Here is a 15218-nt window from a genome sequence, read left to right on the forward strand (position 1 = left end):
TGGATTCTGGAGTCTGTCTTCTCCGAGAAAAGGCCCTTGGTATCGAAGGGCAGGTCCTGCAAGGTATACTGGACTTCTGGCGGCAAGGTAGACGATTGCAGCCAGGAGATCCTTCTCATGGTCACTCCTGATGCCAAAGTCCTGGCTCCGGAATCTGCAGAGTCCAGTGAGGCCTGAATGGAGGACCTGGTAGCTTTCTTGCCCTCTTCTAGCAGGGATGAGAACTCCTGCCTGGAGGACGTGGGGATCAACTCTGTAAACTTAGAGAGGGCCACGAAATTATCATAGGCATAGCGGGCCAGAAGAACCAACTGATTGGCTATGCGTAGTTGGAGGCCGCCAGCCGAATAGACCTTTCGGCCTAACAGGTCCATCCTGCGCGCGTCCTTGGACTTCGGTGCTGGCGCGGGTTGCCCATTTCTTTCCCGGTCATTCACCGACTGTACAACAAGGGAGTCTGGGGTCGGGTGGGTGTACAGGTACTCGTACCCAGTCGGGGGTACCGAGTACTTCCGCTCCACTCCGCGGGCAGTGGGAGGGATGGACGCAGGTGACTGCCAGAGTGTGGTGGCATTTCTCTGGATAGTCCGAACAAAAGGCAGGGCCACTCGCATGGGGGCCTCCGCTCCGACCACATTAGTGATCGGGTCCTCATCCTCGACAACCTCTGCTACCGGGAGGTTGACAGCTTGTGCCACCCGACGAAGGAGGTCCTGATGGGCACGTAAGTCAATCGGTGGGGGATCGGATGACGAGGATCCCGCCACCGCCTCGTCGGGCGATGAAAACGAGGAATGGCCCTGGCCAATGGGAAGTGGCTGAGGCTCGTCCATGGGGTGCGAAGCTGCCGCCTCCACGGGGTGTTCTGCCTGCACCGGCGGCGGTGGAACCTCAACCAGAGGCGATGGAGGGGGCCTGCTGACGGTGGCTTCCGGCACCCTGTGGTCAGAGGGCCGCTGTCGCGGAAGGGAGGGAGCGCCCTGAGCTTCGTGCCAAGCCCAGGGGGTCCAGAAGCCCCATTGCTGAGGACCCAGGTCTTGTCCTTGTGGGTCCGCGCGGTAATCTGCACCGCTGCTGTCGTGTGAAGCGACCGACGGTTGGCGGGAAGGCCACGGGGGGGGGGGGAGAGGCGCTCAGGGACTGCGCCGTCGATGCCACCAGTCTGTCCGTGGACGGTGCCGGGTACCGGTGCCGATCGTCTCGGTACCGGGAGCGTGAGCGGGACCTTCGACCGCGAGAGTACCGGGAGGTCGACTGCGATCTCGACCGTCGTCGACGGGAGCGGCTGTGAGAACAGCGTCGGGAGAGGTGCCGGGATCCGGACCTTCCTCGGTGCCGACGGTCCGGAGAGCGGGACCGGGACCTGGAACGCCTCCGGGAGTACGACCGGTACCGCGATGAGGAGCGGTACCGGGACTGCGACCGGCGCTGAGAAGGAGAGCGGTACCGGGATGGAGACCGGTGCCGTGACCTTGAACGGCGGGAAGGTGACCGTCTCCGGGATCGGGACCGGGATCTGGATCGCCTTCTATCCCGTTTGTCAGGGGTGGCAGGTCGTACCATGGCCGGTTTGCCCACTGACGGAACAGCCCGCATCGGCGGTGCCGGGGGCCGGAGGCTCGGTGCCTCTGTTAGCTCTATGAGCTCCCTCGCCATCGAGAACGTCTCGGGCGTGGACGGGAGAGGCAGCTTGACCACGGTTTGCACCGGGGAGCGCGGGGGTACCGGACTCGACGGCCCTGCCGGTGCCGGAGTAGACGGTACCGCGCACGGTCCGTGCGCTGTCGAGGTCGGTGCCGAAGGCGCCGCTACTGGCTGCTGGACCGGTGGCCTCGACGTAGCAGTCTCTACGGCTTTGGGCTGCGGCTTCCGTTTCCCAGAGGGTGAATGGGAGCGGTGCCGGGGCTTCGGTGCCGGCTGCTTCTTAACAGTCTTGGTACCGGACCGGCCGGGGACCGCTGGAGCGCTCCGCACCGAGGACGACGGCAGAGCTGAAGGTGTCGGCACCGCAGGGGTAAGCACGGATTCCATGAGGAGCTGCTGTAATCTAATGTCCCGCTCCTTTTTCGTTCGCAGCTTGAACGACCTGCAAATGGGGCACTTATCTGGCCGATGGCCCTCGCCGAGACAACGAAGACAGGAGTCGTGAGGGTCCCCAACCGGCATGTGCCGCTGGCAAGCCGCACAGGGCTTGAATCCCGGTGTCTTGGGCATACACCCGCACCGGACGGGAAAAGAGGGGCTAAGCCCCCCTAATTCCCCCTAATCTATCTAATGACTACTCAACTAACTAATTTAAACAACTAACTATGTACATTAAACACAAAAGTAGAACCAAGGTGAGCTAGGTAAGTGGAGGACGACGAGCACTCCACAGTTCCAACTGGCCATCACGGGCGGGAAGAAGGAACTGAGGAGCGGACGGGCCGGCTGGGGTATATAACTAGCGCTATAGCGGCGCCACTCCAGGGGGCGCCCAGCCGGCCCGCCGGTGTTGCTAGGCTAAAAATGTTCCGAAGAGCCGTGCACGCACGGCGCGCACACCTAACTGGAATGCATAGGAGCAATCACTCGAAGAAGAACTTTTAAATACAATAAAACGTAAATCAAAAAAAGGACACAGAAGCCGGGCATCTGTTCAAGTTCCTGACAGGAGGAAGACAGGAACTGAAAGCCAGCTCTGGTTCTGTCCCCAGCTGCAGAGATGGGAAAACCTGTAGTGCGGATTAGCGGACTTGAAGTAAGAAGGACGCTATAAGCCTATTAGAGTTTACTGTCAGATACAAGAATAAGTGGGCATGAAATTAAACTAAAGTAGAGCAAGAATTAGGGAAGTTTGGGTACCATTTCTTTACACACAGAAATGTTATTGTGTGGAACCAACAGAAGCAAGTAGTTACAGGTTCTGTAGGTAAGAGATACATTGTGAGGCACAACTGCAAATTTAAAGGAGGCAGGTGGACCTAAATGGAAAAAAGAGCCCCATCCACTAAGTATCTGTCTAGATATTTATATGGCCCCCTCACCACAGTATCCAAGTATTTATCCTAAACACTCCTGTGAGGTAGGGCAATGTTATTATCCCCATTTTATAGACTGGGAATGGACAGAATACAAGTGACTTGCCCAAAGTAAGAGGGAGTTTGTGGCAGAGCAGGAATTGAGCCTGGATTTCCTGAGTCCCAGCCAGGTACCTTTACCACAAGACCATCCTCTCTCCATTTCTACATGCTTACAGAATCAGATTTTAAAGCCAGAAGGGGCCATTACAATCCTCTAGTCTGTTCTCTTGCATAACAGAAACAAGGAGGTGAACCAATGTCTCTTATTGGACCAACTTCTGGGTGTGAGAGGGGCAAGCTTTCAAGCTATACAGAGGACTTCATGTCTGGGAAATGTATTCAGAGTGTCACAGCTAAAGGTGGAACAGATTATTTAGGGAAAGTAGTTAACACATGCTAAGAGACCATTCAAGGTACAGTAGCCCGATAACACCTCTGCAGTCATAGGATAAAAAAGGGGGGTTAGTGGGTTACAGATTGTTGTAATCAGCCATAAATCCAGTGTCTTTACTAATCACTAAAAATCATGGTCTCAATAACGTTATGAATTTAAGCTCCCAGCTTGTCTTTTGGAGGTGTTGTGCAGGTTTCCTTTGAGGATGAGGACTAAGAGGTCAGATATAGAGTGATCATTTTATGACAAATGTTTGCCCCTGGTGGTACGGCAGGGGTCTCAAACACGCAGCGTATTTGCTGCGGCCTGCCAAGTTCCCTGCGGCCCCCTCCCGCCCTCCCTCCGAGTTATTTCCTGCAGCCGCCAAGCTCCCCTCACCTGCTGCCCACCCTGCATGCCGCATCCCCGCTCCTCCGTCTACCTCCAGGCGCTTCTCGCCACCAAACAGCTGTTTGGCAGCACTTAGCGCTTTCCAGGAGGGAGGGGGGAGGAGGCAGAGAAGAGACAGGGCAGGGATTTGGGGAAGAGGTTGGAATAGGGGCAGGGAGGGGGCAGAGCTGGGGTGGGGACTTTGGGGAAGGGGTTGGAATGGGGGCAGGGCCAGGGGTTGTCAGTGATGCAGCCCTAGGGCCAATGTACTAGTCCTCATATGGCCCTCGTGGTTATTTGAGTTTGAGATCCTGGGGTATGGCGTCTGCCTTATTTTTCTGTATGAGCTTGTGCATAATAGTTATAGAACTTTCACTCAGTAATTGTTGCACCAAGCCCATATCCTGTGGTTGAGCTTCCGCATGTTTTTAGAAAGGCCATATACAGAAAGAGCATGAAAACAGAAGAGCAAGTGGTCAGTAAGTTGCTACTTAGCTGTTTAAAAATGTGGTCAGGAATTTGGGGCCTCTGTCCTTGCTGGCCTTTCCTTGCTCTCCAGCACTGCATAATATCTACAATGCAGCCTCTCCCAACCCCACCTGCAGGCAAAGGGTTCCCATCCCTGTTAGGAACATACTTTGCCAAACATGACATTTTATTTCTCATGTGTCCCCTCCTCCCCCAAACACACAGCAGGGAATCCTCTGCTGATTTGTAAGTCTGCACAACGGCTGCTTTCCTGAAACCAGCTTATTAATAACTGATGGGCAACAGCAGCATGCCTCTTACTTGGTAACTCAGGAATAAAAAACCCAAACAAAGCAAAAAAATATTTTATCAAACACAAGCTTCCTATTTATAAGTGAACCCGACAATTATGGCTCTAGTGATTGGCTGTGGAAGCTTTCAGAACTAAAGAGTGCACCTAAATTTGTCAGAAGGGTCCATAAGATAAGCTCATCTGTCAACCCACCTATAGCTAGAATTAGCCAAACAGTTCAAGATACAGTACTGGACTTTTGACAAGGCTCCACTATTCAGAACTTGGTACTAGGCTGCAGGGAATCTGGGTTCTGGCTCTGCCACTGACTTGCTGTGCGATCCTGGGCAAGTCACTTAACCTACTAGAACTTTATCCCCCCTCTTGTTATGTAAAATCTGGAATAATGTTTCCCTGCCTCTGAGTCATGATCATGTTTGTAAAACTAAACATCCTCGGGTGAACGGTGCCATACAAGTACAAAGCACAAAGCCAGGCACACATCAATGACAGGTAAATTGAAACTGATTATTTGATAAGCCCCCAAGATTTCCCTATCTTTAAGTCCCACTCATTCATTTTGCAATCACTTAGTTTATTACATCAGACCTCTCCCCATGGAAACAGCTGCATTAACAAAGTTTGAGGGTCAAAGCTCTCCAAATAAAACTAGGACACAGGCTCCACAGAGAAAAGAAAAGAGCTGAAAGAAAAAAGTACTGTGGGAAAGAGAGATGATTAAATAAAAGAACTGCTTTAACATGTCCATGTAATTACTGTGGGCAGAATCTGTACGGATGTTTGCTCCCAGGAGAGGCTAATGTGTACTGTAGTCATCCTACACCACAGAAGCTTTGCTAACACTGCTGATTTAATGGGAACTTGCATTTAGTTCTGTCTGACTTGCCTAGCAGCAGTGATGGAGAGCTATGGAGAGACGGGAAAGAAACCATTATTAAGGGGGGAAAAGGCTTTTGACAGAATCTCCCAAAAATGCAGCGGTGTTGGCGCTACAGAGCTGAACAGAGTAAGCAGCAGCAGCCACTATTTCAGCCTTCTGTTGCCAGCAGTCAGAAACCATGCTGCCAGTTCAAACCCGAGGTGGGATATGAGAGAACTATGCCTGGACCTGTCCTTAATAGTTTTATTCAGTGGTGCAATAGCCATGTTGGTCTCAGAATATTAGAGAAACAAGGTGAGGGAGGTAATAAAGCTTCTGTTGGAGAGAAAGAGAGAAATAAGCTTTTGAGCTACACAGAGCTCTGCTTACATAGCAGGAACTAGACACATTTTTTAAAGAACGAGCTTCTCATTTCTCCCCTCTATGCTCCACAGACCCTGGAGTCCCGAACAGCTTTCTTCCCAGTCTTTAGGATGCTGGTTGATCAGCAAACCCTCACTCACTGGAGTCAAGTAGAGTCCCCGTGAACAACGGTTTGACAAGACTGGGCCCATAAAATGCTGAGATTGATTGTATTACCTGATAGGTGTTGTCAAAGCTGTCATACATGAACCTGGTGATCAAGGAAGTCTTCCCCACTAGAAAAGAGAAAAACAGGTTCAAGGAACAGTTTTTAGTCTGAAATTAGAACAAGTGACCAAACACCGCATTCCAGTTTTAACTGGTATTCCATCAATACTATGCAATTAAACTGGCCAAGGGGAAAAGGGAACTCAGGTGATGTAATTGTTGCAATAATCACGACCATTTTTCCGAAAGCCATTCAGTTATTTAAGAAATTCAAGTTAAATGCACACAAAAAAAGCAAGCAAACATAATGAGTCCAGCTACAACATCAACTTCAAATTATTGTGTTTGATTTTAAAATTTAGCCAATTGTGCCCATTCTCAAAAGTGACTTAGGCCCAGATCCACAAAGGTATTTAGGTTCCTAGCTAGATTTCAATGAGAGTTATGAGCCTAAACATCTTTGTTCACCTTGGCTTTACTCACTTCTGAAATTTTTACCTCTGATCTCCATTAACTCACACTGCACATGCACATGACACAACTAGTAGTCACTGTGCAGGAGAAAGACACTCGTATAGCTGGTACCACAAGACAGGATGGAAATGCACTGGTGAAGTTGGCAGGCTCCCTGCTCACAAAACACCTGGACAGGATCTAGTTTATATTCCTCACCACCACATTAGCTTCGATCCACCCTTGCGGATGGATTGGGGTGGGACTGGGGAGAAGCTAAAAAAGACCCTGAATCACTGGTCTTTTTGACAACATTGGCCCAAACCTCTACAAACAAGGGCTCTCTAAGGCCACCCCAACAGAGCATTTGATTCTATTTCCAGCGTCCATGAATTTCACTATTGCTTCCTTTTGAATCCAGCTCTGCTATAAGAAATGAAACCTGTAGCTTCTAACAAAGAGCCTTTGAGACAGAGCCTTTGAGTCCAGATGTGACTTTCTCCATGAATTCTTAAACGCTTCCACCTTGTAAGCGTAATGTATTACCCCTTGCAGCATACAGTAACTCCTCACTTAAAGTCATCTGGTTAATGTTGTTTCGTTGCTGATCAATTAGGGAACATGCTCGTTTAAAGTTGTGCTCCCTTCTAACTTAGTTTGGCAGCTGCCTGCTTTGTCTACTGCTTGCAGGAAGAGCAGCCTATTGCAGCTAACTGGTAGGGGCTTGGAACCAGGGTGGACCGGCAGCCCCCATATCAGCTCCACCTATCAGCTCCCCGCTCCCCTAAGTTCCCTGTGCAGCAGCTGCCTGCAGTTCAGCTGTGTCCCTCCCCCCACTGCCATGTGCTGCTCCTGCCCTCTGCCTTGGAGCCGCTCCCCGAGACTCCTGCTTGCTGTGTGGGGGGGGAGGGAAGGAAGAGGGGGGCTAATGTCAGGGTGTCCCCCTCCCCCCTGCTCCTGCATCCCACTTACCCCATCTTCCATAGAGCAGGCGGGACACACCAGGGCTCAGGACGGAAGGCTTGAAGGCTCAGCCAATTACGAGTTCATCATTTAGCAGTAAGGGAAATATCCCACCCTCTGACTCTTCCACCTCAACCAAGCTTCACAATCATCATCACTGTGTACCAGTATTAAATTGTTTGTTTAAAACGTGTGTGTGTGTGCGTGTGTGTGTGCGCGCACACACCCCTACCCCTCTACCCCGATATAACGCTGTCCTCGGGAGTAAAAAAAAAAATCTTACTGCATTATAGGTGAAACCGTGTTATGTCGAACTTGCTTTGATCCGCCAGAGTGCGCAGCCCCCCCCCCCCGAGCACTGCTTTACATTATATCCGAATTCGTGTTATATCGGGGTAGAGGTGTGTGTATGTATATACATATATATAGTCGTCTTTTGTCTGGTGAAAAATATTTCCCTGGAACCTAACCTAACCTCATTTACATTAATTTTTATGGAGAAATTGGATTCACTTAACATCGTTTAGTTTAAAGTCGCATTTTTCAGGAACATAACTACAGCGTTAAGTGAGGAGTTACTGTATCTTGGATCCTGTATCATGCCATTGTTAATGGCTCTCCACCACTATGTTTATTAGTACTGGGTGCTTCAATAGCATTTACCAGAGCTTTCAAAGCACTGTCAAACGTTCATGTCCCCCTGAGAGGGAGGTAAGTAGGAACATACCCATTGTAAATCAGGCAGGCACATGAAGGCAGCTAGCCTCTGAGTGACATGTCAGTGGCTAAGCTGGGATGAGGACACAAGTGACCTGATCTCAAACTTCTTTTCTACCTAGCCCACCACTTGCTCTTATTTCTGTGCCAGTTTAGATTAAAGGAGTCAGTAAGAAAACAGAGGAGGTTGAGTGTTAGGCTGGTGAAACCAAATCCCTTCTTGTGCCTCATCACAATCTGGCATTTTAAAATCCTTGTACTGTACTTCTAGTGCTAAGCAACTGCTATGCACTGTGCTTCGCTGCTGTACTCCACACTGCCAGAGGGCTTTCCATAAGCACCAGTGCAGTGATTTCCATATAGGCTAGTTCAGGGGGTGCAGAACAGACAAAACGGGAGAGCTGCATTACCTCCATGCTACCCACCCACACAATGCAGTTGCAGACGTGGCAGCTCGATTTGCACAGGGCTGTAGACTTCAGCAATAGCCAGAGCTTCTCTGTTCCTGTGGCACTCAGAACCACCAGATGCCCCCCACAAGCAGTAGCATGTAGCCTTCCACAAAGTGGGGGTGGGGACTGGGGAGAAGCTAAAAAAGACCCTGAATCACTGGTCTTTTTGACAACATTGGCCCAAACCTCTACAAACAAGGGCTCTCTAAGGCCACCCCAACAGAGCATTTGATTCTATTTCCAGCGTCCATGAATTTCACTATTGCTTCCTTTTGAATCCAGCTCTGCTATAAGAAATGAAACCTGCAGCTTCTAACAAGGAGCCTTTGAGACAGAGCCTTTGAGTCCAGATGTGACTTTCTCCATGACTTCGTAAACGCTTCCACCCTGTAAGCGTAATCAAATTTCACAAGACATTCGAGGGCTGCCTTTGTAAAGATGTAACTAATATTCTGTTCAACGCACAGCTTTAGGAAGCAAGCATCTGAGATAAAGCAGGGGTAGCCCCAAATTTATTCAGATTTATCCTGGGAACCCTACACAACAGAATATGTTGAACAGGGAGATGTGATGCAGAGTGAACACGAAGCAGAGGTCAGTTACAGATCTAAAGACACTGCAAGTCTCAGATTAACTTCACCGCATGATTCACTCCAGCATCTATGCTGATGTAGACCCTGGTGCAGCGCTGCTATTTGAAGATGTATCAGGAGGATGCAGCAAAACAGAACAGCACCTTCCCTCCATAAGGGTGCTTGCACAGCCCAAAGAGTGGGAGCGGTGGATCTAACCAAGACACTCAAAAGAGCAAACTCAACAAATCCGCACTGCACCCCTATGAGTAATTTACAGAGCCCCCAGTGGAAATTCTGAGAGTGGGCAAGTAACTACCACTGAGCTGGTTCTCTCAGGAGCCCTGAGGTGCAGCGGGGTCAATCTGTATCTCCCTGCGAATCCAGCCTACTAGGACAGGGCACTGAAAGGATCAACAACAGGACTACCAGTCATAATGCCCAGTGAAGCATACACTGCAGTACTTCAAAACATGCCAGCAGGCTGCCAGCACTAGCTTCTAGAACTCCTCTCCTGTACTTCTGGGTCTCTTGGAAGTAATCGCTGCTGAAAATACAGCTCCACCAGACAGGAAGGTTCTCTCTCCTATAATTTGCCACATCTCCCTACACCCCAAATAACCTCATTTAAATTATCTTTCCAGCATCAAATGGCAGGTGCAGGGGAGAGAAAAGGTGATTGCTGTTGGGATTAATTTGAATTGAAACTACTTCAACCTACATATTGGTTATTTGTATGCACTTCAGTTAAACTCTTTTCCTTTAAGGGACAAAGGTTCTCCTTACACAATAAATCAGTCACCTAATCAGGTTAGTCTTGACACCAACTGGTTACAGTTTTAATTCCACAATGACGATGAAAATATCCCATTTCTAAGTGCAAACTTGCTTTAAGCGTCTAGGTAGAAGTGAGAGCTAAGTGATTGGAACCAACAGTATGCACACTTCCCACTGGGTCTATAATTTCAGGGAATCGGCAAGCCTCAGATTTTGAAATTCATGGATTTGGATTTATATAAACAGACACCCACCCTGAAGCTGTAGAGGCTTAACACTGATTTCAAAGAACCATTCCTACAATATTTGGAACAGAGCCTGTATAAGGCAACTTCCCCACACCCTCCATCACAAGCCAAAAAGCAAAGAAATGGCAAAAAAAACAACCACCACTTTTCCCACCTCTGAAATGCCCCGAATGCCCCATGCTCCTTAGCTCTCCCCAACCTCACAAAAGATTATAGGTGAGCCTTGAGGAATGCCCTGGAAGTCAAACTGGCTATTTCACACCAAGAGGAGTCAACACAAGAGCCAAAGGCCACTCATGGAAGCTGTCTTACCAGCAGTCCCTTGCTATCAAAGGCTTTGGGTATATCTGCACTGCAGCAGTGCTACTGCAGCACAGACACTTCCTACATCGATGGAAGGGTTTTTTCCCTTTGATGTAGTCAATCCACTTCTCCGAGAGGCAGTAACTAGGTCAACAGAACGATTCTTCCATCGACCTAGCTGCAAGTATAGTGAACGTTAGACCAACCTAACTATGTAACACAGGGTATGAAATTTTTCACAGCCCTGAATGATGTAGCTAGGGCAATCCAATATTTAAGTGTAGACCAGGCCTCAGTCTACACCAGGAAAAGGAGTCTGGTGTGTAACATGTTGACTGAAACCTTTAGACCACCTCATATGCTTTTACACATGACTGTCCACACCAGGTACTAAACAGTGATTAACAACATGTTACATGTTGGTTAATTCATTTCCTCAGTATACTAAGATAGAGGAAAGGAGTTAACCAACAAAGCTTAAAAACTCCATCCTGATCACAGCTGTGGTGCTGTCACACTGGGAGAGACGTGGTCTCAGGCAGGCCCAAGTATCACTAACACCAGCTTTATACTGACATTTAACTAGGCATGAGAACGGGGGTTTGGTTGCACTTAAATATAGTGGCTTTCGAAGGATGTGAAGACAGGCCACATCCCACAGCTAGTGCTCTGGCCTAGTCTACACCAAAAACTTAGGTTGACATAGGTGCTGTGTTCAGGGGTGTGGAAAAATCCACACTCCTGAGCACCATAGCTGTGCCAATGTAACCCCCGGTGCAGACACAACAAGGTCAATGAAGAATGCTTCCACTGACCTAGCGCCTGTCGTTCAGGAAGGTGGAGTTCCTACAGCACAGGAAACCTCTTCCGTTGCTGTAGTCCACATCTACACTATAGGGTTACAGCGGCATAGCCACGGCACTGTAACTATGCTGCTGTGGCGCCTGTAGTGTAGATATGGCCCTTTTAGCAAGCTGATTATTGTTCATTCACCTTACACAGGGCGAGGGCCATGGAGCCAGAGTTCAGTTTGCTTTTGCCCTTAAGTCACAGCAATTCAAGTTCTGTTTTCACATCAATCTCAGTTTACAGTTCAGGAACAGAATCATGTCAGTCTCCACTGAGGACTGGTTTTAAACAACGTTCTGTTTCGTGACAATATGTTTTTGGGGGAGGAGAATCAAAGCTGAATGCAGACAGCAAAGCCATCAACGAAGGGTAAAGGCTTCTAAAATGATCATCTCTGTCAAAATATGGTGGGGGGGGATAAAAATCCTTGCCCCACTAGATGGAGTGGAATGTAACAGCTGTGCCAGAGACACTCAGGATATAAATCTAAAAGGCCTATGGCGGCGAGCGTCCCAGGTTGAGACTCAGGCCTAGTCTACGCTACAGAGTTGTGTCAACAAAATAAAACCATCTCGACAAGAGGCAAGTTCACACATTTAAAGCAGCGTTGGCCGCTCTATTATAGCTCATGTTCTCCTCTAGGATACAACGCGGCCAACCAACAAGTTTTCAGACATGTTAAGAGGCAGGCTAAAAAAGCACTGCATTCACATTAAGATAATAAAGGATTTAGGGGACAACACAAGCTTCCAGTGCAATGGGGTGGCAAAACGGGCTAATGCCATCCTTAGATGTACGTAAACAGGAGAGTAGCAAGGAAGAGAAGGGAGGTCTATGGCACCGGTGAGACAGATAGTGGAATAACTACATATAGTTACACACAAACACACAGTTCTGGTGTCAGCTTTTTAAAAGGGATACTGAAAAATTGGAGAGAATGCAGGAAAGAGCCACAAAAGTGATTACGGGCTGGAAAAATGCCTTATACTGAGAGACTTCAAGAGCTCACATCCGTTAAACTTGTCAAAAGGGGTGAGCTGTGACTTGATTACAGTTTATAACAGGAGCAGCCAAACTTACTGACCCTCTGAGCCGCATACAATCATCTTCAGAGAGCCGGGTGGGCCTGCTGGGGCTCCTGCCTCATGGGAGGCGCATGCTGGGGCTTGGGGCTTCAGCAGGCGTGCCCCTCGGGTCTAAAGCACTGAGAACCCCCCTCCCCACCGAGCAGAAGCCCTGCCCCCTCCCCCGACGCAGGGCAGAAGCCCCGCCCCGCCCCCACCTGGTAGGCAGAGAATGGAGTGTGGGGGGGCTCCACCAACCACGCTAACTGTAAAAGAGCCACACAGGGCTTGTGAGCTGAAGTAGCAGGTACTAAAGGGCTCTTCAATCCAGCAGAGTAAGGCAGAAGAACAAGAACCAATGGCTGGAAGTTGAAGTCAGACAAATTCCCATTAGAAATAAGACCCACATTTTTAACAGCACGGGTAGTTAACCACTGGAACAAACTAGCACACAGTGAGTGATAGATTCTCTATTCCTTGCTGCCTTCAGCTCAAGGCTGGATGCCTTTTTGGAAGATCTGCTTTAGTCAGACGTAAGTTATTGGGCTCAATACAGGGGTTAATGGATAATGTTCTATGGCTTGTCATACTACATGATACATTGGTTCCTTTTGGCCTTAAATTCTATGAACTGGAGAGCTAACTCACCTCTTTTGCTCGTCAAAACATACCCATAAAACAAATATCCAATTATACAGAGAGGGTCTGATCAGAAGAGTGACTAAATAAAATGGCACCTTGTTAACATATTCACTGCGTGTATTCAGAGTCCAATCAGCTGGCTATTTTGCTACTTTTTTTACTCCTGCCAACACTGCAGTGCCGGTGAGCTGGCAGTTATCAACAGCATATTTGAAAGCCAAAATAGCTGCTTTTACTTTCTAGTGACTCTCCAAAATAAGGAAAATCAAAGGTGAGATTCAGCAATCACATGCTGAACTGTATAATGAGGTAAGGGACGTCACAGCAGGGAGTTGTTGGAAATGATGAAAGGCTAGCAAATAAAAACAGATAAAAGGAAGAGAAAAATCAAGATTTGTTCTCATACAAAGCACCAGACCCAGATTCTGGGGAACTTGTTTGACCTGCACGAGACAGAAAAATATTAAGGAAGCTAAAAATCAGTGTCAGGAATTTTTTCTGCCTCTGCATACTAGTTATAAGGTTAGCCCTGATCTGGAGAATGCAACAAAAGGTAAATGCTAACCAGGTTCTATTCACATGCTGTAGCTCAAACTCCCCTGCCTGAAGGAGTATACCATGTGATAGTCAATTACGTTCACTTCAGAGCTAAAAGTCAACTGTCTCCAACTGGGGATTTTAAGGGTATCTCCCTTTTCAGACTTGCTCAGGTGACTTTTCCCAACTGTGAGGAGCTCCATGTGAACATAAGAACGACCACACTGGGTCAGACCAAAGGTTCACTTAGCCCAGTATCCTGTCTTTCGACAGTGGCCAATGCCAGGTGTCCCAGAGGGAATGAACAGAACAGGTAATCATCAAGTGATCCATCCAGTCATCCATTCCCAGCTTCTGGCAAACAGAGGCTAGGGACACCACCCCTGCCCATCCTGGCTAATAGGCATTGCTGTACCTATCCTCCAGGAATTTATCTAGTTCTTTTTTGAGTCCTCTTGGCCTTCACAACATCCTGTGGGAAGGAGTTCCCACTTTGGGTTGTGTGAAAAAATACTTCCTTTTGTTTGTTTTAAACCTGCTGCCTATTAATTTCATTTGGTGGCCCCTAGTTCTTGTGTTACGAGAAGGAGTAAAGAACACTTCCTCATTTACTTTCTCCACACCAGTCATGATTGAGGTCTATTAAATCATATGGCCCCTTAGTTGTCTCTTTTCCAAGCTGAAAAATCCCAGTCTTATTAATCTCTCCTCATACGGCAGCCGTTCCATACCCCTAATCATTTTTGTTGCCCCTTTCTGAACCTTTTCCAATTCCAATAGAGGTTTGGGTTTTTTTTGTTTGGTTGGTTTTTGTTGGTTATTGTTGGGTTTTGGGGGGGGGGCAGGGAGAGATGAGGCAACCACATCTGGACGCAGTATTCAAGATGTGGGCGTACCATGGATTTATATAGAGGCAATATGATATTTTCTGTCTTATTATCTTTCCCTTTCTCAATGATGTCCAACGTTCTGTTCGCTTTTTTGACTGCCACTGCACATTGAGTGGATGATTAGCACATTGAGTGGACTGAACTATCCACAATGACTCCAAGATCTCTTTCTTGAGGGGTAACAGCTAATTTAGATCCCATAATTTGATATGTATAATTGGGATTATGTTTTCCAATGTGCATTACTTTGCATTTATCAATATCGAATTTCATCTGCCATTTTGTTGCCCAGTCACCCAGTTTTGAGAGATCCTTTTGTAGCACTTCGCAGTCTGTCTGGGACTTGACTATCTTGAGTAGTTTTGTATCATCTGCAAATTTTGCCACCTCACTGTTTATCCCTTTTTCCAGATCATTTATGAATATGTTGAATAGGACTGGGCTCAATACAGACCCCTGAAAGACACCACTATTTATGTCTCTCCATTCTGAAAACTGAACATTTATTCCTACCCTTTGTTTCCTATCTTTTAACCAGTTACCAATCCATGAGAGGACCTTCCCTCTTATCCCATAACTAATTACTTTGCTTAAGAGCTTTTGGTGAGGGACCTTGTCAAAGGCTTTCTGAACATCTAAATATACTATATCCACTGGGTCCCTCTTGTCCACATGCTTGTTGACCCCCTCAAAGA

The 15218-nt window shown here is 48.0% G+C and overlaps 1 protein-coding gene across 2 annotated transcripts in view; it reads right to left on the reverse strand.

The window, feature by feature from the left end:
• Positions 1 to 15218, reverse strand: part of RAB6A (RAB6A, member RAS oncogene family) — a 104893-nt gene that overhangs the window by 34395 nt on the left and 55280 nt on the right. For both annotated transcript variants that reach the window (XM_045022055.1, XM_045022048.1), the window contains exon 2: positions 6066 to 6124. In XM_045022055.1, the coding sequence (XP_044877990.1) occupies positions 6066 to 6124 (59 nt within the window). The remainder of the gene's footprint in view (positions 1 to 6065; positions 6125 to 15218) is intronic.

The sequence above is a fragment of the Mauremys mutica genome, chromosome 1 (genome assembly GCF_020497125.1).
Source record: "Mauremys mutica isolate MM-2020 ecotype Southern chromosome 1, ASM2049712v1, whole genome shotgun sequence".
NCBI classification, from domain to species: domain Eukaryota; kingdom Metazoa; phylum Chordata; order Testudines; family Geoemydidae; genus Mauremys; species Mauremys mutica.